General features: G+C 40.0%; 1 protein-coding gene across 1 annotated transcript in view; it reads right to left on the reverse strand.

The window, feature by feature from the left end:
* Positions 1 to 22668, reverse strand: part of PHACTR3 (phosphatase and actin regulator 3) — a 120670-nt gene extending 98002 nt beyond the window's left edge. Inside the window, exon 1 of the mRNA XM_075721354.1 lies at positions 22560 to 22668. Coding sequence (XP_075577469.1) covers positions 22560 to 22668 — 109 coding nt within the window. The remainder of the gene's footprint in view (positions 1 to 22559) is intronic.
* Positions 22669 to 24250: the final 1582 nt, after the last annotated feature.

The following is a 24250-nucleotide window of genomic DNA, read 5'->3' on the forward strand; positions in this document are numbered from 1 at the left end:
CAGAATGCTATGGGAGCTTCTGGAAGCAAAACCACCTTTGGCTAAAAATAGTAGTCAGTGTATATAAAATATGTACAACCCATATACCCACAGGTTATAAAAGCATAAGAAAAGATTAAATAGCATATTGGATCACAAGCAGTCCTTCTAGTAGAATGTTAATACACAGTGGTTATTTCTAAGACCATCTCCTATTGAGTTTCACAGGACTCCGTGCAGGAGTGGTTTCCAAAGTCTGAATTCCACGTTCCTCTTATACACTAAGTTCAAAACATTGCAAAGTCTAAGCACCCCCAAATCCCTTTGCAATAAATGGAAACACAAATATAATAGAAGAAGGTGCACAACTGGTTCAAATACTGTTAGAGACTTCAGAAAAAAAAAACCAGTCTGTCTCTTTACCTCTTCATTAGGTAAACATTTGCCTCTAGTATATAGGGAGAAAATAAGCAGCTAGAAAACTTTGTCATTTGATGTGGGTATTCCCCACTACACAGGAGCTTGTACTAACGAGCATTACTTGCAGGGGAATGTCCTATTACCCCACACCTCCACAGAAAGTGCAGCAGGCATTGCAATGCTTGCAAACTCGGGTGTGGACACAATACTCATGACTGCATTCTAAGAATTAATGGCCCTCTGCAAAGGCAATAGACTAAAGGTTTTTATGCACCCCATTCAGTTTATGTTTCATTATACATATTTGGATGGCTTTTCCAGGCTGGTTCTTCAACAGCAATTCAAGATTGCTTTCCTAAATGTGAGGGTACATAGGCCTATCATCTCAATTAAAAGAGAGAATAAGGCAATTACTCTCACAAGGAGCTACCTTGCTTCTCTTCTCCTCCTCTGCCCAGTAGAAGCAGTTAAAGCATTTTAAAGATAATGGGGGTGTATGTGGGAGAAAGTGAAAGATAAGAAAAGAGAACACACCAGTTCCTCAGCCTGAGTTAACTGTCCCAATTCCATTGAAGACAGCCATTTTCCACCAGCTGAAAATCTAACCCATTAGAAATCACAGGTGGCCAAGTATGTTTGGTACCAGTCATACCGCATGTAACTAAGTGGCTTCCCCTTACAACAACTTTCCCCCATTTGAGTATAAAGCCACCCTTTGCACTAGACTGTTGTGACTGGTAAAACCTGGTGTAAACTAATGACAAAATTAAGTACTGTGGCCGGGATGTATGACTGCCATCTTTCAGTACTACAATGGAGATTAAACAACTGCATACATTAAATCTGGCAGCTTTTGCTGTAATGGTTCAGGCTGTGAACTCAGGCTCTGTGTGATTGTTTTAGAATGCAGTTGGCTCATGAATGTCATTGATGCAGATGCTGGAATACATTCAAAATGCTGTGTTTCATGTTTTGCTTTTATCTTTAAATACATTTGAGTAGGTTTTTCGCTCTTCTAAAACAGCTCACATAATAGGTAGAACTAAAAATGATCTAATAGCTTCAATGCCTTAGAGCTACTGCCATGCATGAAATTCAAACTGTGACTATAAAAAGAAGTAAGCGGGGCTTTCTCTCTAATTCTCATTTTTAGCTATTTCTGTATTTTTTGAGAAGGATAGAACTTGTTCATGTTTCAAGTCACTATCAGTTAAATAAAATGCAATCTGAAAGTTATTACAGGTCATCTGGGGAACTGGAGGCAAAAGCCTGGGAGTTTTTGACTGGTCGAGAAAGCAGTAAGTTTAGGAAGATTAGTAGTTACTAATTAAGGTTTTAGAGTGACCCAGATTTGTTTTTACAGCCCTTACTGTTTTAGTTAGATGCAATGATATCCATTATATCTGAGCAAATAATTCCTGATGAGTAATATATTTGCACCTTCTTACTTTCTATCTGCACATTCTCTTTGATTGTATTACAGTTTTCCTGACACTATCATCAACTTGTACTTGCCAGATTATTTCTGCAGTGTTCAAAATGTGCATTGTGTAAGTTCAGCAGCCAAATACAAGTGGCATTGCTCAGTTCTAGTCCAATACCTTATGTCAGTTCACTCTATGACTGAGTGCAACTCTTAATTAACTTTATTTGCATGTGTGCAAAACATATGCTTGGTTATTCAAACCTTGCTTTGTACAGCTGTTGCCTAATTTTGTTAAATGGGAGAGACCACTAACTTTTAGGAGAAATTAGCCAAATTAGAATAGATTGAACCATTTGAGTGTGTTCCCAGACTAACATGACCATTTGGTACCTTGCCTGTGAGAATTTAAGTATTTTATCTATTTGCAAATGCTCTGAAATAAGAATTTGTGATCTCAATAAACATGGATTGTTACTGGGTTTTACTACATGCTTCGTTCCAACACAGGCTGACTCAGTATGTTCTGAGACCTATGCATATTGAGACACTCCTGGGGATTGATTTTAGGTTGAACCATAATCATTACGACTTTGGATGAGACCACTGAGGATGCACACTGTGGGTAGCTGGTCTGTCCACTAAAGTCTTGGGTCATACTGTAAAGAGGTAGACTATGTTGTATCCTCTAAACCTGTTCTAACAATTCAGGCATTTAATCAGAGACGGATATATTTATTATGAATAAAAGGAACAGGAGGGTACTAAGAATTTCTTCAGAGAGGCTTAATTGATAGTGCATTGGGTAATGAATGACTAATTAATAAAATGAAAGCAGAATATAATGGATTTGTACTTTGTTTGTACACAAAAGGCATCATTAGAACTCTTCAACCATCATTAGCTCTGTCTATTCTGCAGTGAGTCATTCTGCTCCCTGAAAAAAGTCTAGCTGCATTATAAAACTGCCAAACCATACAACTGATACAGCTAAAACTTTCTCAATTGTCCTCCTATGTAAGCTGTTTCTGTGAATTTAGGGGATTCTTTCCCATTTCTTTTTTTTTTTCATTTAATGGTGAAATGGGTCATGCTGATACCTCAAGGCTAATCTCAGCAGAATTTTCCAAAAGTGAAGATATACAGAGAAAAAAACCTTACCTTACCAAAAACTGTGTCACATCAGTTATGGCCTCTTGGAGGACTCTACCTGGCTTACTCTGGAAAGGAACTGGCACACCTTAGGTGTGGAGAAACCAGGAGTAAGTGGAAGTGGATAAGCTTAATGATAGCTCCTGCACTTCTGGTTCATTCAGACAACCTGCATGCCACTCAAACTAGAATTTGGCCCTTTGTAAATGGGAATGAGAAGACTTTGTTGTCTTCTGCTTCTGAGGAGACAATCACACCCTAGAGGTATGCCACTTCAGAATAACCACTTCCTGTCTTAACCAATGCACAATAACCTATCTTTACCAATTCCGAATCAGTGTTTGCCACGCTTAAAACTGTGACAAGATTAAATAAAGTGACTGCTGAGAAACTGGAAACCGAACTTAAAGAGCAGGGGTGGGGTAATCATTTAGTAGCATGACTTATTCAGTCTTAAAAAAAATTAAAATAAAAAAGGAACATTGAAGCACTGAAACAAAACCAAAGGAAGAAAAGCAGTCTGGCAAACTCTGGCCTTTGTCCTATCAGTTCTTTAGGAAGTAGGTTCTTTCCCAGGAAGATCCTCAACAAAGGCTCCAAAGACACATAAAGAGATTTTTCAAAGTTCAGTTACAAAAAGTTTGTAGAATTTGTGTATTTCTAGTAAATAAGACAGTGCTTGATCTACCAGAGAACTAGATAAACACATAAGAATCAGTCTTTGATTAAAAAAAAGCATTATTCATCCAATCTGGTTAAGCAGTCAATTAAAATAATTTGGTTGAAATATATATCAGTGGTAATTGTGTGCTTAAATGCTTTGAATGTTTAGTATAATATATTGTGCAAAATGAAATAGGCATGGCAACAACATATAAAAGAGAGTTCTTTTACATACAATGAGGAAAATTTGTAAAATCAGATGCCAAAATATACAAATCATTTGTATGCACAAAAATCCCATGAGTGCATATGCAAACCACTTAATTATGCTTGTTAGTTATTGTAATTGCCATTAACATGTGCAATTACTCGCTCTGCATCACAATTCTAGGTGAATAGTTAAATCAGCTACAAAATTATGAATAGCTGAAAAATTCCGTTTCAGACCCCAAGCCATTTCATTAAATCTCTTATTGTATAGTAAACAAAGTGCATATCATGAACTAACAAATTGCAAACTGTATTCTTTCTTGAAGAGACTGCAGTATTCCCAGAAGAACTGCAGTTCTGTTGTTTACGGAACAAGAATTCCACAGGCAATATCAGTGAAATTGTCCTTCCAGTCCTTCCCATCAGGGCTTAGTCACATCATCAGGATGGGTTATTTGGGCCCCTTCAAACCCTGGGTGTTCTGTTAGGGCTATTATATACTTTTTTTTATGCTGTCTGTGATCCAAGTATTTGAGCACTTTCTGCATAAAACCATTAGCAGTAGCTTAGTTACTTACAGACTTAATTGCCTGGCTCTTCTCTTTTTTGAGGGGCCAAACTTTGGTTGGGGTTGGGTTTTCTGGAGTCTTTTTCAGGGAGGGGAAGATAAGCATATTCTGGAAATAGAACAGGTGTTACAACTGTAAATGTAATTTTTGGTGGAAAAAATCAGAAAAATTAGGATTGTTATGTAATATTTCTTAAGGACTATCAGACTAGATTTGCCCAAGCACTTCTACAAGACTGTTCCGCAGTTAAATCCTCTTGACTCTAAAAATCTTTGTTCTCATCTCTTATGATGGCCAAATGTCTTCATCCTTGGCTCTGCATTCTAAATTGTTTTAGAGAAACAGCTCTTACAGTAGTACTTCATCGGCTGAAATTCAGTCCTATATATAGCTGAAGTTCGAGCAACCTCTTATATATGGATATTAGGGCCAGAGTTGGTGCTCTAAGTTGGCCTCTCCTAAGCTCACTCAGAGCTAGTTTGAGGATGTGACTGCAGGCTTGATGGATTTACAGTGACATGAGCCATGACGAAAGGAAATGTGGGAAATCCAGACTACCTTTGCGTTGAGCTTTTCACCTAATATGTTGACAGGAAAACATCAAAATATAAAGGTCAACAGGTGAGAGCTCCCATCCCCTCCTTACCTCTCCTTTTCTCACCTCCCCCCACCAATAAAGTCTGCAATTATTATTTTTTTTCAGCAACAATGGTAAAAAATGAAAAAATTAATAAAACCTGATGGCTACCCTCCCTTATCCAAGAGCTTATCCTAGAGCTTGACCATAGCTGCAGTGCAGAAAAATGTAGCTACATACTTTTAAAATTCAGATTCACACAACAACAAAAGCCCAGACCCAAAACCCTTCCTCTCCCATCAGGACCTGGACCATATGTAGACTGTAATTACCAGAGTTATTGCTGAGGAGAGACCGTACAGAATGGAATTATGCTATTAGGACAGGGTAATCAGAATAGCTTGCTTATTAGGGAAAACCACATACTTGTCCTACGCTATTATTTTTATTTATACAAAATAGCCTTCTTAGGAAATACTACAATTAAACAGTGATTATGCATATCAAATTCATTTTCAATGGATATGGTTTATATGATAGCACAAGACCTGAGAGAGAATCACAGTTTAGTGTCCGTGCATTTAAATAGCACAAATAGTTTTGCAGTGACGCACTGGTTTAGATGTGAAACTGTGACTTTCTATGATCCTCAGTGAAACAAACTGATGGACAATGGTATCAAGCACAGACATGAAATGCCCATTAAAAACGTATAGTTAGAACTGTTAAATTTCAGATAAAACTCTAAAAAGAATATAATTACTATTTAAACATCACTGTTACTGGAATCTCATGTTGGAGTCACTCTGAATTTGCTGATTTGCAGATAAATGGGTAAGACTAAACAAATACACTGTGATACTTTTGATCCCAAAGCTGCTGACAATTTATGAAAATGATACTATGTACATCTTCGGGAAACAATTGCTGTAAATAACCCATCTGTCATGAGAAATAATCCTAAATAACAAGGTTGTCACCTCAAGTAGACTTAGACGGCAGTGGAATAGATGAAGCCTTCTTCACATCTCAGAAGGCAGAGCGTGTTACAGGCAGAAAAACAATGAAATAAAGCAGCTACTTAAAACCACTCCAGACATACTATTTTGGAACAGTTGCTTTGAAGTCATACCTTCTGAAAGCTATCCAAATGACAAGATGAGAGCAGGAGCACTGGGTCGGTCAGGCTTGTGGCAATGGTAAAGTGCCTACAAAGGAATCTCCGTGCTATTTCTGGAGGATACAAAACCCCCGAGTTATCAATGATTTTGTTTTGTGCACAGATGTATGTTACATGGGAAATGAGGGAACAAAAAATTGATTTTGAGGAGGTATATTAAAAACTTCACAGTAACAGTCATGATTTTAAAGTTTGGAATGTGACTTGGATGTGTAATGAAGTGGTCTGACTTCAGCATTTTAGTGGCTGCTCTGAATATGGGATTACTAATTTGTGGTATCAAGTGACCATAAGATCTGACTTGGAAGCTGTAAGCCAGGAAATACAGTACTGCCATTAGCAACACATACAAGACAAATTTTGCAGATTTCAGCACGTAGTATTTGTTATTCTCGGGGGAATCTTCTAGTTCCAGTTTTTGACCTCTTTTGCACAGCTTCCTTTAGCTGTAGGATCTGAGCATGCTTGAACTTTGGTCCTATAGCACTTGCCCTTGCTCTGAGCTTATCAGAGTCAGGAGCTGGGAGACTCACAGCCCCCTGACTCTGCAAGAGACACGAGCCCATGGGCAGTTACCCAACATTTTCATGACTCAATACCAACACCTGTAGAGCTGATACAGGCTCCTTGGAAACGTATTGGAGAGTTGTATAATGGAAAAGCAGGATATATCTGGTAAAACAGCTTCCAAAGAGTTGCCAACTGCAGCAATGTGGAGAAAAATAGCAGCCACTTACTATAGCTATATAGACCTTGCCTAGTAGCTGCTCTTTCAACAACTTACTTATGCAATTACACATCTATTCACCATCATCGCAGGTGCAAGCTGAGCAACAGTATGTGTATAAATGTGTGTGGGTGTGCAAATGCTTCATTATGGTGATTTGTTAGCACAGTGAGTGAAGCTTTGTGTCCAATGAATGTGTAAATTAGGTGCTTAGCTTACTTGAGTGAAAAACAGTTCACTTTGCCTCCTTAGCCCATCCCTCTCAACAGACATTGGAAAAGAAAGTAGTTAGGTAGTTTCATTCCCTGTCAAAGTAGCAGCTTCCTAATCCTGCTTCCTTGCGCTGTCCTCGGGTTTCTAACAATGAAGAGAAGTGAATCTTGAGGAATTAGTCGTGTTGAATGATATCTTAACCATATGCATGATATGCTCTTATGTAGCATTAGAATAAGAGGTGTCACATCTTGTGTTGTCATTTCTAGGACAGAAAACTGGGACTGTTAGCTAGCTTTAAATCATTTCTGGCATTAACGAGATTCTGACCAGAGGCTCTCTTTCATGTTCAGGATATGCACTGCATTATTTTCTATTATATCACAATACGTTGCAAAGGAACAGCTAAGTTACCAAGACTAATCCTTTAAGTCTTTCTTTCTTTACAATGTCAGACAAAATAAGACTATGCCATATTTCCGTAATCTCTCTTGTATTATGAGAATATTATGATCTATAACAACAACAAAATCCCTAAACTGCATGGCTCTGATATGCTTAGACTTGTCTCTTTCTGTCAGAAAAGATATTTCTAAGACTGTATGATTTCATTTTAACAGACACTATCAGGCTAAAAATCAGATCATTAACATAAAGCAGGAAAAAAAAGTTTTCTTCTTCTGGTGTTTAAAAATTAGTATTTCTGAAAAGACATGATGTAATACCTGAGGTTCTCCTCTTTCTTCAAGAAGCTACTTAAAATGAAAGTCAATTTTGAAGATCTATGGTATCTACTTCCACTTTTTTTCTACTTGGATATGTATATTTAGATTAATCTGTTCAAAAGTAGTTTTTGTTCTCAGCCAACTTTACATCAGCTACCAAGATCTAAAAAAGATTTCTGTAATGCTGTGATGGCAAATTGCAGGGGAATTTCTTGAGGGAGGGTAGGAGGGGAATTTGAATTAAAAACTAATTGATTAAACCCACCAGAAGTAGCCTTCCATTTCTTTTAATAGGATGAGGAAAAAAAAAATTATATATATAAAGGTGTATTCTCCTTCTGAGAGATCTGTCCTTTTGGATAGAGTGAGAACATCATCCCATATGTACCTATTCAAAAATTTAGGGTGTATTTCTCTGCTGATATTTTCATGATGTCTAAGCTGCTAAAAGCATATTCAGTAACTTGACTCTTTTAAAACCACTTCATTAGACCAGCCAACAAACCATGATCTCAAAATCATAAGCTCTTGTCAGTGTGTTTTTTGTTTCAGTTGGGGGAGTGGGGGTGTTGTTGGGAGCAGGGGGGGTAGTTTTTTAAATAAGCTACTGCAAAATATGTCTGAAATGCTCAACAAGCAAAGAAATAGAGGAATAGATAAATATTAAATTCCAGGATGGGAAGTGGAATTAATTTTCTGTAGGTTCAGGACACAAGAGAGCTGATTATATAAAACATCATCTCCCAAATAAGATAGATGAGTAATGCCCCGGGTCATAGTGCAGGTTTTTCCAAAGAGGTTGGTAGAACTAGAGACCTTTGATACGTTGGAATAAAGCCTAAACACATCCTAGAAGTAGTGTTATGAGAGCAAGAGTGAGAAAAATATAAATGGAACAGCAAGTTACTGAAAACAGTTTCTTTTATTTTTGCTCCCAGGTTCTTTCAGAAACAAGGTATTTAATCACTTTTCATCTCATGTTGCCCACAATAACTTTGGAGCTTACTGGCAACTTTCAGCAAAGGATATAGTTCATAAAAAAAGGTACTAGTGACCCTACTGAGTATTACCTGTAGGAAAAGCCTCAGTGTGAGGTCAGTTTTGCTTACAAAGCATCCACACAGGAGAGACTGTAAGTGCCCTAAGAGAATAGTTTTCAGTCAGACTGACACTTCATTAGAATCATAGAATTGTTTAGGTTGGAAAAGACCTTTAAGATCATCCGGTCCAACCATTAACCTAACATTACCAAGTCCACCACTAAACCAGTTAAGGGTAGAGTAGCAATTTCGTGTTTCCTGGCTTGGTGGCTGGGTTATTTATAATGAAAGTAAAAACTACGAATCATTAAGATTGGAAAGGACCTCTAAGATCATCACTCCAATCATCAACCCAACACCACCATGCCCACTAAACCATGTCCCAAAGTGCCACGTCTACCCATTTTTTGAACGCTTCTGGGATGGTGACTCCACCACCTCTCTGGGCAGCCTGTTCCTATGCTTGACTACCCTTTCTGTGAAGAAATTTTTCCTAATATCTAATCTAAACCTCAGACAAGAGAGGATCCAATCTTAAGTCCTAAATCATAAATGAGATTTTGGACAGTTTAAGATCAAATTGAGGACTGAAAATGCTGAAACTGCAGGAAGGCAGGCTTTGTTGGCTTCTGTGTTGTTACAGTAGTAACACCCATTCTATTTCCAGAAGAATAATTCGGGAGAAAGGCGTGTGGAGCAGCGGGCTCCTGCATTTGCTAAGGCAGAAGAAAAGTGCTAGCTAACAGAGTGAACTCAGACTAGATGGCAGAAAAGTGAAAAAACTGTAGAGAAAACAGACTGAAAAGTAAAAAAAAACAGTTGCAACAAGCTCTACTCTCTCACAAGAGAATGTAGGAAAGCACCAACTCAGTGAGATAGGAGGGATATCAGTTTTCCAGGTCAGCCTGTGTTGTCTTCAAAGAAACTTTCTTGCAATAAGGAAGAGAGATACAGGATACATTTCTATTATGAGTTAGGGCCCCTTCTTAAAATGTTTTCATTCACGCACAATATTCCGGATTTTTGAAGGACGCCTCTTTGTAGTTTTACTTGTTAAAATTATCTCTTTTACTTGGCTTCCTTTCAGTTCATTCTTCTGGTTGAAGTACAACAGAAAATGTACACCATAACATTAAGAAATCTATTTGCTATCTGTCTTGACAGCTGTTGTTCACATACACTATGTTTGCCTTAAGAAAATACGCATCTGATCATGTCATCTGTTAAGTTAACCACTATTGCGAGGGTTCAAGTAAACTAGCCTCAGGCAATGGGTGATGTTTGCCCTATTACAGATCTAGCAGAGTCATGGTTTTAGTGAGGATGTAATTTTTTTGTATCACGCCATTCAATTCTGAATTAATATCAGGAGTTTACAGCAAAATAATATGTTCTTCAGAACCTCTGTTATATTCCTAAATGTAGGGGATTCCCAGATGACAGCAAGTTCACTTATGTTCCTCACTTGCAGGAAGAAGTGTTACAGGTTGCTAGGTTCTCTAGAGTTAAGTACCTCATATGTGAAATCTGAAGTGATATACATAGTTTCTCTCAGTTCTGATTCTTCCATTACTTTTCTTGAGTTAAACAAGACATTAGGCATTTAAAACTCATGGTGAACAAGTAGAGAATTTGTATGAGTGAAAGACTAGGCTCCATTTTCTTTTTTCTAGAGCTTTCTCTGCATAGTTAGTATTCTGAGTGCTTATTCTCTGCTTCTAGGCATTGTAACAGAGCAAAGTCGAATAAGCAACTGTTTTGGAAGTAAATATTTTAGCTGAAGTTAAGCTGAACTGCTGTATCTGAAAATAAGATGCTTTTCTCCTTGAAACCTCTGCAATCCCAGAAAGCTGCTACCCAGTCTGCATAGCTGCTATAATTAAAAAAAAAAAATAATAAATCAATTTTTTTTCTTCTATCATAAATGCAGAGCTTACAGAATTATACAAGTCCCATCTGCAATGCATAAACTTCAGAGAAACCCAAGAAAAAAAATCTTTTAACTATTTCCTTTCTCTGTTCTCTCACCACAGTTCTCAAGTCCAGCTGAAATAATGTTGCGACACTAAGTATTGTGTGGGAAACTTTCCAGGCTCTAGTTGTAAACTTGATATCTTCTTCCCCAACTCTGCCCATCATACATAACTGAAAGCATTTTAATTCTGGAGGCTGAGGTATTCTGGCTCAGACAGTGACTTCTTGCAAAGCAATCTCATCACATCTCTTACACAAGAAGACCTAGAAATAGGGAAGAGTGTATAATTCTTCTGTAGAATGGTAGCTAACCTTTCTGTTGAGAATGTTTGCTCTGTCTAAATATTCCACACAGATTCATATAATTCATGATGAAAGAACTAAAAAGTACTTGCAGGAGCCAAGAAACTCTCTTGGAGACTGATTTCTACTAATGTTTTGTCTGAGTTCCCTCAAGCAAGCAGGGCTGGTTCTAGATGCTGAGCAAACTCGCCCAAAGCATCAACACTTGTGTATGTTATTTGGACTCAGACACAGAAGATTGACCCTGAATATTTCATTTGGTGTTCACGTGTGTTCACTCAGCCACCCTTTGCTTTGCTTCCAGCTTGTCTCAAGCTTCAAGGCTAGGCAAGTACACTCTCCCTAAATAGCATCTTCTACTGCCACTGTCAAGAACACTGGACTGGACTGGATGGACAACAGTTCTGACCCAGTAGAGCATTTCTTATGTTCTTATAAGGATGAAAAAACAAGTTTTGGTGCGGGCTGTTTAGTTTAAAGAGGTAAGATGCAGACTTCTGTGAGAAGCTGATTGAAATGTGGCAGACATTCACAATAGATCAATATGGGCAAGGCATAGGGAAGACCGCGTGGCCTGAGGGATGTAGCAGCCCTCAGAAAAGGCTGAAGGCTTCCCTGGTTTGATGTGATGCAGTGATCTATGTCCAGTTGCTGGTTATGCAGCAACAGAACAGTTTGAGGATGTTAAAAAAAAAAAAAAATTAGAATAAGGAAGTTAACACATGAACTGTCTCTTCATTATATGCAACAATCATCAAGTCCTTTATGCATAAGGACATGCCTTTCTTTAGTTATAATCATGGGGCCGCATGCATGAACCATGTGTGATTACAGGATATTACTGTACTACAGAGAGCAAGATAAGATACCCTTTGATTAAGATCATCTTACTGAAATATTTATGCAGACTCGAGCATAAAGCTATTGACCTGCATCAAGCAGTTATATGATGTGCTCTCTGGGGCATGTATAAATTGTGTATACATTAGACCATAAATCAACTTGAATTTCAAACAAAAGCATGGGATTTAATGGGCACAAAGAATCCGTGTATTAGCATACAAGATCTAGCCCACATTTAGAAACAAAATGAAGGTATCATATTTAGCTTTACTTACTCCTTGGTATTTATAGATCTGACCTGCTTAGAGAAGCCAGTGTAATTAATTCTACATATTAAATTTTAAAAATACAAACCCACAAATTTGGTTAAAAAATGCCATAATGTTATAAGTAAATAAGTGGTGTAGCCCATTCATTACAGCACGAATTGGGCAGTCTTGAAAGACAGTTCCAAAACTAAAGATTTTGAAAGATTAATACTGTTACTTAACTACTCACTAAAATAAACAGTTAGGTTGCCAGATAAACATGACTCCAAGCATTATGTAACTCATTACATTTTCAAAGTGCGGTGCAAACATTAATTGACTGACTAATCTTAAACCGTCTTCATTCATAGCTAAAGTGTGAAGTTTTTTTATTATTTGACAGACATATGACCTTATCTTATTTGCACAGAGAAGCAACTAAATGTGTGCACAAATAATTACGTGTGCAAATTAAGTCTGAGTACTTGTACTTAATGTGTGCAAATTTGGAGTTTGCTTTTGTTTTAAAAGCAAGCCTGTAACATTAAAGAGAGACAGATAAGACAGGGTTTCAGTACTCCGTAGACTAGGTGATTGACTGAACCATTTCCATTCTGTTCAAGTGCCCATTCTGCCTAAATACTGATCTCTTTTTTTCTCTTTTTTCTTTTTTTCTTTAAATTCTGTCCTTACTGAAACTGGTGCACGTATACCTGCCTAAAGCTGGGCGGGAAGGTGTGAACAAATACATATTTTCTAATTTAACTTTGCTCTGTCAAGTTCCCAACCTCTACTTCATATCAAGAAAGGGCATTAGAAGGTAAATTAATTGCAGAGGCAGGAGACGTACTAAAAGGTAATTAGAAATCCCTGTCCATCTTTCATCAAAAAGCCCATGGCTTCCCTTTTTTTCCTATCAGGTGAAACAATATTCAGCACAAAGACTGAGTCTCTGAAGACTTTTAACATAAAAATTCTTGTCCTGAATCTCCAAGTGAGAGATCAGACTTGCCTGTGATTTTAAATAAACTGTCCCAAGGTAACATTATGCAAAGAGCAGAGTTTCAGAATTATTTTTTTTCCTTAATTCACCCAATTGCCAGGATGTAATTGCCTGAACTGTTTTCTCCATTATTAGCAATATGAAACACTGGAAGCCATAGAACAAGAAACTGCAGCTACATTTTTAAAAATAAATAAATAAAAAATCAAAGTTCTCCAGCCTTACAGTGAGAACAAATTTCCTTTTCTATACATAAAACTATCTTTTCTTCTCCCTTCCAATTTTTTTTTTTTTTATGAGTTGACTAGTAGACTCTGAAACATCTAGATACATAAGCAGGATTTATCGCAACAGTAGTGCTGCTGTGTGTGATTTCTGTGGTTAAGATATGGGACTGAGCCTTACAAAATCCAGAGTCAACTTCCAGTGGTGCCACTGGCTTCCTACAGAAACTCAGAGAAGGCAATTAATTACAGCTCAATTCCCCATATGCAAAATATAAGAAACACTTGGGGTTTTTTCACTGTTTTCTGTCTTTTTCAAATTAGATTGCAAACTACTTAAAGTGGGAACAGTTTCTCTTTATATGCTGCACAGCAACTGGCACAATCATGCATTATTTCAGATCTAGCCCATAGGTATTTCTCAGAGTAGACATCTGCGTTTGAAGACTCTGAGCCTGAATCTTTTTTGGAATCTGCAATAGTTCTTTTACGATGCATGAAAACATCTGATGAGTTAAGGAGGGAAACAGAAATGCCCTTTGTAGAGAGTATACAAGAGACCTGTAATACTTCTCTGTGTGGTGTATGAGCTACTGCAACTCTGAAAAAGCCCTTTTTCACTCATACAGCTTGATTTGATGATTGTATACTTAAGAACTAAAAATTTCTTAAACAAGATGTGATGCATTATTTAGATAGCAACATAAAAAGAAAAAAAATCAATCCTGCATTGTTTGCACAGTGTGCAATATCACCCCTGCTGCTTTTAATTCCAGACTATAGTTGCTGCAACCAACACAAGTGTGAAGAAAACTTGTGCGCACATAACTGCATTCTTTCTGCTGCATGAGAGAGGATTCCCAGGATCTAGGGAGATGTAATATTTAAGACATTATAGAACTAATAAATGCATTCTGATTCAACAAGGGATAATAGAAACTGTTAGATCAGGTAACTGGTGAAAAAAGTTTTCACTGACATGTGATAGACGACCTGCTCTAACTCTGACATTCAAGTTTAGACGCAATCCTTTACATGTCCCAAGGGTTTTGCTAGTAGCACTGAGAATAAGAGAACCAACAAGCACCTGGAATATCAGAATAGCAGTGCATTGGGTCCCTCTAATGTGGGAGCAGAGTGCACATTTGCACTGTGTGACAGGCCCTTAGGCTTCTGCATTTCCAGAGAGATTCTGCCCAGTCTTTCTGCTCAGAAGAAAATGATTGTAAAGCTAGGAAGAAAACAGGACCCTCACTTATTACTCAAGGATGCATAAGTAATTATACATGCAAAAAGAGTTCATAAAATAACTCCAGGTATTTCCGATATGATGACCTCACCCTCATAAATCCGGTCTAGGTTATGATGGTATATAATCAGTATTTCCAATTCTTGGATAAAGAGGTTTAAATGGTTTAAGTATCTTTTCAGCAACATTCAAACTACCTGCCAACTTGGGATTTAGGAGAAAAAAGAACTGTAAAACAGTTTTTTTCCCCCCCATTAAACATCTCTGTTTCATTTACAGAACTCTAATATTTGGCTAAATACAAGTCTTCAAACACTGGGAACAGTCAAACCTTGGAAAAAACTAAAAACAACCCTCAACATGAATAGCATACTTATTAACTGATCTCATTTAACTGCTGCAGAAGTAACATTAAAACGTAACTTCTCCAAGCTCTCTCTTGAATCCCTCAAAATAAACCAAGTAGGTAGTTTCAGTAAGTAAAATACCCAGGCAACCAGCATAAAGCAGTTTGTGTTAAGTGTGCATCTTGTTGAGTAACATGCAACATAATGATACCACACCGTTGTCACAAATCTAAATATGTGCAGTACCAAAATTACGCATTCAGAGCAACAGAATCTACATCTAGTAAGTCCCACCTATGCAGCTTGCCCAAGTGCACTGTGCCCATTCTCCTTTCCAGAAATGGAGAGATTACTCTCCCCTCCAGGAAAATGCTGAAGAGCTGCCACGCATATAAGGCACGTCATGCACCAGGGAGGGGGGCTGCTGGGGTAGGCCCAAATTCTCTACTGCAGGACAGAGGAAAAAAAGGGAGTTGGGTGCTTCCAGTGAAGTTTCTCTGCATCACAGGGACTTGGGGTCCAGTTAGATCTGACCAGCAAGGGATTGAGGGTTTGATGAGAAAGAAAAAGACCTTTCCAAAAGCACAGTGGCCCATTTGTTATTTGTTAAAGGATAATTAGCATTGCAGTACTTGGTAATATGGTGATAATTTTTCTGGTGCTGGGTGATAAAAAACTCTAACTGTACCTTCCCACAAATAACAAATGTTTTGGGGAGCCTTATAGGGCTGAAATTTGGATTTCATTGTAAAAGGAAATGGCATATTAAGTTGGAATATAAATTAATATCCTGCATGTTTCTAGTCTCTACTGAGTATTCCTGCCTATACTCCCCATGGTATCACACAAGGAACTAATACATGTGGAACAGTAAGTTTCTGCTGGGAGCCCTTTGGTTGGATTAGAACAGAAACATTCTGACTTTGAGTGAGAAAACTTAAAATATCACAAAGCTTCATATATGTGAAAAATAGGGTTAAGTCATAAACTGGAGCAAAAGCACTGACTAGCTTATTTAATTTTGGTCATAAATTAATAGTGTTGGGAAAGTATGTAGGAGACCCGGTGCACTTCTTGTTTCAGAAGAAATATGGTGCAGGGCAAACAAACTCTGTTAACAGAACAGACTTGTTGATACAGGAAAATTAAATGGAAACCAGAATCTTTCTGGTGGAAAAAAAAACCTTTAATAGGTGGCCTGGCTCAAGTGTTAGTATCAAATTTGAAAATTTATGCAACAGCCAAAGACATCACAGATAAGCATACAAGTCCCTGATGTAAGCTGCAGTTATCTAAATGACTGCAAAAGTATGAGAGCAACGGCCAACTGACAGGCAGGGCACCAAGAGCATCGTTTTCTGTCCTGGCACTCCCTCTGCTATCAATTGCCTTGCGTCTTAAGCACGTGTTTTAAGTTAAGCACACTTCTACAAGATTTTCTGAATTATGGGCCTGGAATGAATAAATTTGCAGCAAAAATGACTTGAGCAGATTCAGAAAGCTGGCACCAATCTATCTGCAGTCCAGTTGTACCCCTCTTTCTCTCTGCCTTCCCTTTGTTCCTTACAAGCATCTGCAGCCCAAACCTACTATACTTTACTTTCAATATGCCTTTGAGTTTTCAAACCTCCCCTGCCAGTAGCTTCCAACATCATGCAGTTTACCAGTGTAGTGTCCTGATGGCTAAGGAGGAGAAGCATAGCTTTCCAATTGCTAACAAGCCCCCATCACTGTGCATGAGACTCAAACTGGGCAAAGTTGTTGAAGGAACAAATATGTCAGCAACAACTGTTCATTAAAATCTTTAGCAGCATAAATCAACCCTAAACAGTTATGAGAAATCAATGGTAGGCATATGAAGGAAGTGGCACAGTCTGTTGGGGCTAGGTTACAGCTTTAAAAAAGAAGAAAAAAAACCATCCCTGGTATAGAGTATTCCTATACTTGATGTTTTATTGTGTTATGACTTTCCCTAGGCGTTACTTAGATGGCTGATGTCCTTATATTGCCTGCGAGGCTCTACTGGGTTACGGGTCATCCTTCAGCCCAAAGAGAGACAATGTGAAAGGAACATAACACTTCAGTTCTTTCTTAAAGGAACATAACACTTCAGTTCTTTCTTAGTGTCCTGGAAGAATACTTACAAGGATGCTTCCTGCTACAAAACTTTTGAATTATGAAAACTAGAAACAGTGATGAAGGAGCTTTAAGTTTTATGCAGTTGTTCTCTCCTTGAGTCAATTCAGTGCACAGTGCTGCTGATTACACGTGGTATCAATAGAAACAAAAAGGGAATTAGTGTCTGGCAGCGACACAGTTTTACACCTCTGTCACAACTATTCTGAAGTAGCTTTAACTTGTCAGATCTTGAAGCACACCCCAGCAAAGAGTGTAGAGGCTGAGAAGCCCCCTTCACCAGTCTTCTCCAACAAGAATGTGAAGAAGTTATGCTAACGTGGCTGTTAATGACATCTGACATGACTGCTTGCACCACAACAGCTCCTTGCCTTTGTACAGATCCTACACTGGAGAAGGAAGAGATGGTGGACCACTGGCAAGGTCCACTGTAGAACGCAGTAGTGCCAATCCTGAAAAAGCATTCTTCAATTGCGTGGTGCCAGAGAGGAAAAATAGCATAGAGAGCAAAACATGATGGCACCAATGTATACTTATGCAAATTAAAATGGATTATCCCCAAATTAAGGGGGGTGTGACATTTTCACACATTGTCATGGTTGTCTGTATCTCCTCAAGTAATACAGAGTTTTGACATGGTGTGCTCTTCTTCAGTCTGTGGAGCCCTATCTTTTATGACTACAAATCAAATGAGATTGTCAATCTTTTCTATGCCCTGTGACTGCTGGAAGGATATAATGAGAGCAATATTTTGGCTTCCTGCAGCTGTCTCTCAAATAGATGGTGAAATTGAAATCTGCTCTGAATTTCATACCTCTGCCCTTTTTAAAGTCTCCTTTCTCTCTTGATCCTTACCTGGAAAGATGGAGGAGGGGAAAGAGAAAGGGAAAAGGAAAAAACTATGATATCTGGAACTAATGAATTCCCTCTTTGCATTATGTTTTCTTAAGTGATTGCTGTCTTTTGCCATCTAAATAATCTTCCATCACCTTTAAATTTTTTAAATTAGAAGTTAACTAGTATTTTCTCATTTTTAAACTTTCTTAACTGCTTCAAAAAATTCTCCTTGATGTTATGGCAGGATGTGATATTTTCTAGAGTAGTTTTTCAACTCAGAGCTAACCCTAGATCTACAATCAATCAAGTTGTGTCTTTATACACAAAATCTGATACAATGAGATGTTGGAGCCTTCTCCCAAACTCAGTGAAGACAATGGGACTTTGAACAGCCATCTTAATGGCAGCAGGGAAGGATGCTACTGGTTTTAGAACTCTTTCCTATGAGGATTTCCAAATGAAAGTTGTGTTAATTGTGATTCTTCTCCTGTGAATCTGGCATTAAGTCATGGCACAATAAGAAAAATGAAATTCACTTTCTTAACAACAGCACAGTCTAGAGACAGTCTATAGTTAAGCAAGACATAAGTATTTTCATGTGTGTTTCTCAAATTCAGGACATACTCCTTTCTGAGGCTTGCTCACTCAGTGTGACAGCGTGCTTGAATAAAGACTGAAATATGAAGTCCAGTGTTCACTGTGCTATACTAATTGTCACAACATATTGCTCAGTGGCCCTAAAATAGTTCACTTAAATCACAGGCTGAAATGCATTATTTTGTCTTCAAGGAGAAAATAACTGATTCAATTAAAACAAAGAAACATTTATTCCTTATCTTTCTTATACGGTTTCCAGTATTCTCTACACTACCAATAGGAACTATATGCACCATTTAAATGTTGGAGGAAATTATCTATTTGTCAGTAGAGCCTGCACAGATAACTGAAGTCCTTATTTTCTTCTTAGACCATGACTGCGACTTCGTAATTGATCGTTGTGAGGAGCTGCTGTTTAATTAAAGTTGTATGTGAAGGATCTAAATCAGTGAATTTGTTTCTCTGTTTTAGCATAAATAGCTATTAACTGCCTCTAGTTTACTGAACACCTTGTTTATCTTATTTACTGCAGGAACATTTAATAAGATCATAGTGGCATGTGTTAATTTTTTAAGCTTCTTACATGTGATAAAATTCACTGTAGTCTAAAGATTACATCCGTTCTAGTAAATCAAGATTATAAAATAGCTTTTCATTTCTACAGTGAATGCTTTGTGAAGCAAAGCACGCTAGATAAGAAGCTTTATTGTGAAGCCCTGATTGTTCAAGGCTTGGAGTAATTGCAGCTTCTGCTGGCATCAGTCAGGATTGCGAGTGTCCAGAACTTCCCAAAAATCCACACCTAAGGCTATTTGAACCAGCCGGTTAGTTATTAGGTGCTCTTGTTGAAAGAAGAGGGAGTCCTCTTTAAAAACCAAGACAACTAAGAAACAAACAAACAAACAAACAAAAAACAAACTTCAGCTTTGTTCTCACATGGGAAACTCCCTTTGAGATTTGACCTCAAGCAATAGTTCATCAAAAGATTGTGAAAGAAGGCAACAGGAAGTGAACTAACACTTGCCATCTGCAGTCTGTTCACCCCGAGTTCCTCAAATCTGATGTTTACATTACTCAGTATCAGCTAAAAAGAGATTATATAGTCCATTGATAAAAGATTCTGAACGTGTGCAAGACAGCCAGCAAGTCTTATAACCATGCCGTGTACAGTCAGTACTACTGTTAAGCTGGTGTTTCAAGAGAGAAAGGAAAATGAAGCTTTGCATCAGAGACTTTTCTTAGGTAAATACATGACAAGCGGTATGTTGCCACTTCTACATTCTCAGCTATGTCACTGATATTTCCTGTATAAGGCTGGGCTAAAAACAAAAAAACAACACTGTAATGGTATAGGTCAAGAAAAGGAATATAAATTATGTGTTTAAACAAACCCACAAGAACACCAGAAAAATCTTTAGAATATAGGCTGGCTTCATCATTCATATTACCACATTTTCTACCTCGATAAACTTTCCTACAGTAGACATAGCCAAATGACTTAGTGCAGAATAATCCTTGCCCACATTATGCATCCAAGAAAATGTTGCAAAACAAGAGTCCATCTCCAGCAGGAATATAGCATCATTCAAATGCCATATGAAAGTAGGAGTGTTTTTGTAGTGATCCTTCAGTTATATCCATATGTTGTTACTGGCTTATTTGTCTGTATAATTTAAATGCATGACTTAAATGTTAATGAAAATTAATTTAGTTTTTAAATTAAAGAATCCTACATTTTTGAACTTACTTCTCTACATGGTTTGTCTGCGAGCAGGGTTGGGATGTAAACACAAACTTTGTATGTATCATTTAGCGCTCCTAAGACTTTCTTTTGACTTAGAGTCCTTAGATGGTTATGTTGGTCTTATAATGATAATGATAAAGATAAAATTATTTTCCAGAATAATAAAATAAGATAAATTACAATTGTCATCTAGCATACATAATTCTTACAACCATATAAATTGTATTTCAGTTTTTTGAGTAGCCAATTGTATGAAATTGCTCACAGTAAGTGATTACCTACAACACTGTAGGGTAATATATTATTTAAATTAAGTCATTGATGTTCATTTTATTATCATTTTGAAGCACACAGATGTTCAATGCTATCTAATAAACAAATTTAAAACCTGAAAAGCTTACCAAACATGCTAACTCTCCCACTAACTATTTATACCTACCTGGACAAAACCCACGTGTATTTATCACCTTTTGTTTCTCTCCACATATTGTATGTGTAACACAATACCATAAAAGACATCTTTTCTTGCATATTAGTATGGCTTCTGCCATGCAATGGGACACTGTCTTATCTGATGAAGTCTGTATTAGGGGAAAAAAAATGCTACTTAGTATTGATGGTTCTTTCTCCTCACAAAAAGCATAATAATGTTTATATCTTTGTCTATATGTCAGACATGTTGTGTACTTTCTTTGTTGCATATTTCACAAAGGTCAAAATAATTAATTAGCAGAAAATAATATAGAGGAATTAAAACTGAGATTGCATATGCCTTCCTTTCATTAGTCACTTCTGCTTCCAGAAATCAAATGGCAGAAACATACATTCCGCTTTCAGTCAAGATTGCCCCTTTGGGAGTGAGTCGAGCAGTTCACGTTAGAAGAGTCCTTTGTTCCCTTCACTTAGGGTATCGGAACAGTTGGGCATCAGAGATAAATCATCTACTCTTTGCCTTAATTTAATTTGTATTTCACTCCAGAGCAAGGTGCTCAGAATTGCTTGATAAGACAAATAAACAGAAGAACTTAAAACAGTTACAAATATTAATATCCTCATTGGCTCAGAGGAAGCAGTACAGCAGGTGTACGAAAAGAGCCTGGAATATTTTATTTTGGTAATCTGAAAAAGGCCGGAGCTAAAGTTCAATCCAAAACTGCGTTCAGGGACTGTCTCTTCCAGGCTGATAGTGCCTGACCCAAAACCCAAACCCATTTCTACATTTAGAATTCAGTGCAGCGGGCAGTGATGATCAACACCCCATTCATTGTCTTACACTGTTTTGATTGCTCCTTTTCGCATAAAGAAACCTTCCAGTTCTTGTATGACCATCTATTCAGATCAGCTGACAGTGCTCTTAGCCCCTTGCTTCCAGCTTGTTGTTGTGCCTTTCCATGCAATCACATCACATCAAAGTGATGTAGTTATTTGTTTGGGTTTTTTTTCTAAAGGGGTCATCATGGCTTAGATCTGACAATCTGAAATTACTGAGTCACCACCAACAGACGTTTGGAATTATTCCTCAAAGTGAAGTTAAGCTGGAAACATCATCAGCCATTGTTAAAGGAAAAGGAAAAAATCTAATCACAGTATTCTATTTATATACTAGCGTTTCGGCCGTGTCCCCCCAGCACCACCCTCGGTGCCTACACTTCATAAGAAGATTACGCTTCACCCTACGAAGTGAAAATAACCTTCTTGTGGGGAGAAAGGGTTTAATTATGACTCTGCTTCCCCTTGTCTCCATGGTGATCCCATGCAAACAGCCCGCTTTATTAGACCTTATTCCACCCACCCCCCCCCCGCCCCACGAAAGTAATAAATCAGCTCGGTGTGAGCCTCCGCGGCGGCGTTAACCGCTGCCAGGCCGGAGCGCTGCTCCGGGGCCGGGGGCCATCGCCCGCCCGCGGCCGGCCCCGGGGACCCCGCCGGCTGCCCGGCGCCAGCCGCGCCCCCCGCACGCTCCCTTCGCGGGCGACCGCTGCGATCGCAAAGCCGCGGGACGGGCTCCGCTGTAATCCCATTTGGAGCTGAGCCGCTGCATCCTTTCAGCCCTTCCCGCAGAAAATACGTTCCCGATTGCCCGCCCGGCCGCGGCGGACAGGCGCGCTGCAAACCGGCGGGCGATCCCGGCGCGCCCCCGCCCGCCCGAGCGCTGCCGGGGCAGCGGGGCCGTTACCTGGGCGCTCCCCGGCGCCGGGGCCCGCGGCGTCGGTGAGGATGCTGGGGTCACTCTGCGACCTGCCTCGCGGGAGAAAGCAGCCGGTCCCTTCTTCCGATGCAGCCATGAGGTGGAGGGCGGGAAGCTCAGAGGCGGGGGGAGGAGGAGGCGCTCATGGAGCCGCAGGCGGCCGGGGGACAATGGGGACGGGGGTGCGGCGGCGGCGGGGCGTCAGCCGGGCAGGACCAGCCGCGGCAGCATCTTCCCGGCGCCGTCGGCAGGCTGCGGCGGGGCGCTCCGCCGGCACCGGGCACTCAGGGGGCAGCGGCGGGCGCCTCACGGGGGTGGGCCATGCTGCCCGGCGGGCTGGGGAAGAGCCGGGGCGCGGGCCGCCCGCCCGGCCCCCCCCGCCGCCGCCGCCGCCGCCCCCTCCCGGGACGCCCCCCCCGAGCGTCGCTCCCGGAGCCGCCTCAAGCCGCCGCGCTGCTGAGCGCATCCGTCGGAAAACATCGGGATTCTCCCATGGTGCCCCGCGAGCCGCCGCATGACGTCACGGCGGGGGGGGCGGGCGCTGCACCTGCACTGCACAAAGGCGGGGGCGCCGCAGGTGCGCGCGGCCGGGGGGCCCCGCCCCGACCGGGAGCACGTGGCTGGGGCACCGGGACCGGGTCCGGGACCGGGACCGGGTCCGGGACCGGGACCGGGACCGGGACCGGGACCGGGACCGGGACCGGGACCGGGTCCGCTTCCCCTCGCATCGGAAGGCGCCGGTTCCCCCCGGGGTGGGCACTGTCCCCGCCGCGCCGCTCGGCGGGAGCTTCCCGGGGTCCCCGGTGCCGCCCCTCAGGCTGGGGGCGAGTCTCAGGGTGACCCCGGGAAACGGGGCGTTTCGGCTCGCACCAAGCGGCGTGCTTTGGGAGTTTGTTTAAAGGGAGTAACAGGTTTTAGGGCATTTTTCCGTGAGTGGAAGGTGACTGCTCCCCACCCGCGGTGGGTGCCGGCAGAGGGGCTGCTTGGGCGTGCTCAGGGCTGCGTCTTCTTGGAGTTTTGACCTGTGAAAACCAGGGAGGCTTTTTAATCGCTCTCCTAGTGAAGTCCTATAAAATGCTCAGTGGGCGCGGCTGAGGAGCGTGCGGGTTCTCCCCTCGTTCTTTATAACGGGGTAGCGTTGAGGAGCGCGTTAAACGCTGCTTTTGTCGTTGCGTGGAACTAGCACTAAGGAATGCGCATACCTACAAGTAGATTTCTTAAGCTGACTCGGGAGCAGCGGTTATATGTAAAGCAGGCTGAATTCCTATCACAAGACAGGTGTAAGTTTGCCAAATTTTAGGGGTGAAACTTTGTGTCAGAAAATTTTCCATTAATGCAGTCATTTGTTCAGATACATATTTGTTTTTACAGAAATATGTGGAAAACATTTTGTGTATCTTATATAAAGCAAATGTGCTTTAGCCGTTTCTGAAAGCAGGGGCAAACAAAGCAGTTCTGTGGGGTTGTGTCTGTTGTATTTTGGGGGGTTCTAACCCAAAGTTCATCACAGCTATCACACTGAGAAGTGTATTTGCCTTTTTTCTTTAAGCAGGATTTTCAGAGTTAACTACCTGCACACATCTCATTTGAGAGTCACCTTTGGGTTATGCATTCCCTGAGGTTTGGTCAACTTAGTGACCTTTTGAAAAAAAAAAAAAAAGGCATCTGTGGGCCTGCAT

The sequence above is a fragment of the Pelecanus crispus genome, chromosome 14 (genome assembly GCF_030463565.1).
Source record: "Pelecanus crispus isolate bPelCri1 chromosome 14, bPelCri1.pri, whole genome shotgun sequence".
NCBI classification, from domain to species: domain Eukaryota; kingdom Metazoa; phylum Chordata; class Aves; order Pelecaniformes; family Pelecanidae; genus Pelecanus; species Pelecanus crispus.